Raw genomic sequence first — 5,162 nt, forward strand, 5'->3', positions numbered from 1 at the left:
GGGATAATGTGCAGCGACGCGGTCATTATGGGGAAAAGAACACCCGACAGGCTGATCAGGAGCCCGACGCGAAGCGGAGGGATCTAGATCTGCATGAAGGGTGGCAGAACCCAAGATATTCAAGTCACTGGGGCAGTGGAACGAAGTGGAGACATTTGGCACATTCATTACTAGGTGCCATGCTCTTTTGACACCTGATATTAAACTAAAAAATTGCCTGATGAAAGTGATGTAAATGAAAACAACAAAAATAAAATAAGTTACATATGTGTTATTGGCTATGGTAGTTTATTGGTATGTTCAATTATTTGATTATTAAAATGTAAAACGATCTTTTTCATATGGGTGTTTAGAGTTAGATCTAGTCTCTAGTCATTGTGTGCTCAAAGTGCACCAGATTGAAGCATTTTATATTAAAATGTAAAAACAAATCTTCCCGGGGGGGCATACCCCCGGACCCCCCTAGAGGATGTGATGTCCAACCACCAATTATGTTCATACAATACTGAATACATTTGAAGCCTTTAATGATGTATGTGTCTTTCTTGTGCTGGCAGACAAATAGAAACATAATGGCGGGAAGCACTTCGCACGCGCACACACTTAAAATGTCCACGCGCGCCGCGCTCACATTTTGCTGGGCCCGCGTGCCTTAGCACCGCTGCTATGACTCCATCCTAGGGGAAACACTGGTATGTAAACATGAATGGCGTCCTCCTCTGAGCAGCTCCACGCTTGGTTCTTACGAGAGAGTAAACCTGTCCTGACCTTTGAACGTCCTTGGTACTCCTTCCTGTCTGCAGGCGATGTAGAGGCAGGCGGAGGCGATGGCATCGTTGGCTCGGCCCTTCAGGCTCTTCTGTTCATAGACCTGCTTAAACAGGTTGTTGGTTCTGTCCTGCAGGGCAAACCCATCATTTACATTAGCTGCATGTTCTTAATCAAAACTTCAATCACATGTTTAAAAGCTACATCTTTATTAGGGCTCTACTTTTAAACTGATTGGCAGAAACCTGAGAGTTCCAAACCACATAGAAATAAAACAATATATACCAGGTTAAACAAACTTGTATGAAGCGGGTTTTGATAAAAAACAACAATTAAAAGCTGTTATTGTTTTTGCATAAGCATAAACCTTTACACAAATATAATTAAAATCTGCCTTGATGCACATGACTTTGGAAAGGAAATTCTCCTTTAATATTAACTGTCCAGCTAGGTTTCGGAAAGCTCAAAATCACCATTATTACTAAATGTTACAAGAGCAAAACAAATTATCTAAAGTGCCGGAAGAGTTTCCGACTGACGTTATGTGCTGAGATTATGTCTACATGTACATAACGTGGAGGAAGGATCAGAACGGCCTGGGTGTGCAGTATCCCTCTCTTCAGGCCGAAAAAAAGGGCGTCACCAAATTCGTTGGCTGAGTGAGGGGAACTGTGACATTCAGATAAAGTGAAACAGGAAATGACAACGAGCTCCAAAAAACAAAGATTGCCACAAAGTAGTGTTTATCTTCAAACTCAAAATAAAGTGTTTCTGAAAAGCTAATGATGACCATCTATGTCAAATAAATAGAACACTATCTTATCCTGATGTTTAACTATTAGAAAATGAGTCATGATGACCAAGTACAAATAAGGCTAACCTTTGCCTCCGCTAGTTACATCTCCACTATATTTCAATGGAATTCATTTCATTTAATTAGAACAGAACTGCACACGTTGTACAGCCTCTTTATTCAGGAGACACCAAGGGATACTCAACCCACTCGTTCAAACTTCTGCTGTTTAGTTTCCTTTTCCAAATAATGACATGGTTACATAATAAGCATATATATAGTCCAGTTTCATTTCTATTGTTCTCTTGCCCACACGTGCGTGGTTTTCCTTTCTCTTTGCTGTCTCTCGTGCGTTTAGTGTGACATGGCTCCTTAAAGTGGAGCAGCTTGTTGTATTCGACTGGTTAACCACACCTGCTTCAGCACATTAGAGACTCAGAGTTAGGTTGGAACTTACTATGATGTTCCTTGGCAGGTTGATGCGGTCGGCCATGGTGGTGATCTCTTTGAAGGCGTTGAGCATGGCCCGGTCCGAGCTGCTCATGGTCCGCCGGTTCTGGTACTTGGAGTTACCGAACTCATCGAAACTAGCGGAGCCGGTTCCCTGTGGGCGAACAGTGGATGTTCATCAGTAAAACTCACAATTTGTAGTCTTATTTCAAGAGGGACCATAATAGCTTTGAGGAAGTGGTTACACTCTGGTGCCACGGACGATGACTGATAATGACACCGAAGGTTCTGCATCACTGTGGCCAACACTCACTAAAGAATCTGATAAAATGTCGACTGATTTTCAAAAGCTTTGAGAGAGAGAGCTGGCTCAGGCCTGCCTGTAAGCAGCCCCTTGCTGTGCTGCTATAGGCTTAGGGTGGGTTTGTTGTCATAGGTCTATAGTGTTTTGTTTTTTTCAAACTGACACTTGAAACTACATTTAGAGCATTGTTGTTTGAAGAAACAGAGCGCTCCATTTCTACATGAACTAACAAATGAGCATTTTCCTATAGGTATATTGTAAGTCATGAATGGTTTAGCAAAAAAGTAGCTTTCACAGTGCCGCTCTGAATGGTACGTTCCAACAGCACTCAATATTTACAAATGGTCCAGTTTGTGAATGATTCGGAGTGACTATTTACAAACGCTCCCTGAGACCGTTTGGGGACTATCACCCTTTAGAATCTGGGGCCTAATGCCTGGAGTTTTCTCTCACATGGCAGTATGCCAGTGCAAATGTAATGCCTGGATCATTAATCATTGCTGTTGCCATGGTTCTGCCTGATGCCCACGTTATTACTGTTTGGCCACCCCTGGAAGGTTTTTGACATCTTCCTCGATGAGTCATTTGTATATACATTGCAGTGGCGAGATGTCAGGGCCCCTCTGAGGGCCTAAGAAATTCTAAAAAATAATATTTGAAAACATTAAAAAATATTAATTTTTTTCATTAGTTTTACCAAAATGACTTGATTTAATTGTATTTAAAATAAAATGTCCAAATAAATAAATCCTTTGAATCTGCCTGTTCAGTTTCTGTTTGAATGTGAAGGGTTAAAGAAGCTGCTTTAGCCGTCTCTGCGAGTTACTGACCACCAATCAGTCGCCTGATTGGTGGTCCTGCTGTAAATTCACAGAGGGCCCGCTATAGTAACTCAACGAGAGAGTAATGTCAAATGACAGTACAATTGACCAATCATATCTTCCCTCTAAATGGGTTGGCTTTATTTTCGCATACTTTATGACAAGTTCCGCCCGCTGTGAGGTTTATACATGTGTATAAAGTGGTGCAGTGAAGCGTCCTAAAACCCGGAAGTAAGCTGCGCTCGGGTTCCCTCGTCAAAAAAGCAATGGAATTTCGACTTAGGATTTTGGAAAATAGCGGGAAATAAGGTCAGTGGAACGAACCTGTTAGATAAATGCACGTTTTGTTCAGCTGGATAATATCCACATGTCTACCCTACTTTTATAATTTCCGAATCATAAATCTAATCGATAGATTTATGATCGATAGATTTATGATTAGCATAAGTTTGTTCATGATGGCTCACTTCAGTGATAGTGATGACATCGTTGCGAAATTATTAACCGAGTCATTTTCAAGATTGAGTTACAATGATAAACTGGAGTGGCAAAGGATCAGGTGCATGACCCGCAAGTGCTTCATCCAAAAGGACAGGAGGATGGACGTTGTGTTTAACCCTCCGGTATCACTGTGGACGTTTTTGTCCATATGGGTCATTTTTCACTTTTCATTTTGCAATAACTTTGGTTCTGTTGGTGCAAATGGCCTGATTTTTTGTAACAAGGCTATTTTCTCGATCTATTTTTGAATTCCAATTTCAATTTTTCAAATCGGTCTTTAATTCACTGTGTAACAAATCGACTACGCAAATTAGTCATTCGAGACGAAAATGTCCACTGCAAAAGACATTATATTAAAAGGTTTTTTTCACAACTTTTTTGCGTTCAGTCTTTAAAGCAACTTCCGCCCTAATAGAAAATACCAAAAACGTAATCATTTTCAGGATTTTAACCCTTTAAATGCAATTTTGAATACATGGAACCGCTGTTTTTTTCCCTGATGAAAACAGAGAAAATTAGTTATTTTCCAAAAAATACATATCTGGGGACTGGCTCTTTTTTTTTTATAACAGTATTGGATATGTCAAAGATTAGCAGCCAAATCGATTTTTTTTGCATTATTAGTTTTTGCACAAAATCAGATTGAACAAAAAAGTTACATTAGCCACTCGTGTCCCATCCACTCCCATTATAACCACATCTTTTGATCTCTCCGCCATACCGGTATAAAATCATGCATTTTGTGATGTCAGGGTTTTATATTGGAGGAAAATAGTTCAATTTGTCCTTTTTATTCTATATCACCAGATGTGACATTTTACCATTGAATTACATGCTTGTCATTTATTGGTTTATTTGCCTGTTGTATAATGGGGCCCTGACAGCCATTGGAATACATACACACACACACACTTCTCTGCTGATACCACTCTTCCACATCCATACCAACACACCTACATCATATTAGTTGCATACATGTATTCCAATGGCTGTCAGGGCCCCATTATACAACAGGCAAAGAAACCAAGAAATGACAAGCATGTAATTCAATGGTAAAATGTCACATCTTGTGATATAGAATAAAAAGGACAAATTGAACTATTTTCCTCCAATATAAAACCCTGACATTACAAAATGCATGATTTTATACCGGTATGGCGGAGAGATCAAAATATGTGGTTATAATGGGAGTGGATGGGACACGAGTGGCTAATGTGTGAGTTTTTTGTTTAATCTGATTCTGTGCAAAAACTAACAATCCACCAAAAATAAATGTTGTTGCTAATCTTTGACATATCCAAGACTGTGATAAAAAAAAAAGCCAACCCCCCCAACATTCATTATATGGAAAATAACTGCCTTTTTTGCATGTTTTTCATAGAAAACGCAAATGTATGTTTTCAAACTGGCAGTTCAAGGGTTAAAATCCTGAACATAATTTAACATTTAGTATTTTTGATCAGGACTGAAGTTGATTGAAAGATTTAACCCCAAAAAGTTTAAAAAAATATTAATCTGTTGTCAT

At 39.4% G+C, this 5,162-nt stretch overlaps 1 protein-coding gene across 1 annotated transcript; it reads right to left on the reverse strand.

Annotated features, from left to right (window-relative positions):
- Positions 1–482: 482 nt before the first annotated feature.
- Positions 483–2,186, reverse strand: LOC104957872 (transcription initiation factor IIB-like; the record flags this gene model as incomplete). The annotated part of the gene is made up of 2 exons (XM_010785544.1): positions 483–898; positions 2,019–2,186. Coding segments are annotated over 2 exons (324 nt in total), but the record flags the coding sequence as incomplete, so codon positions are not given.
- Positions 2,187–5,162: the final 2,976 nt, after the last annotated feature.

Source organism: Notothenia coriiceps, unplaced genomic scaffold, assembly GCF_000735185.1.
Source record: "Notothenia coriiceps isolate Sejong01 unplaced genomic scaffold, NC01 NC01_scaffold00027919, whole genome shotgun sequence".
Lineage (NCBI taxonomy): Eukaryota > Metazoa > Chordata > Actinopteri > Perciformes > Nototheniidae > Notothenia > Notothenia coriiceps.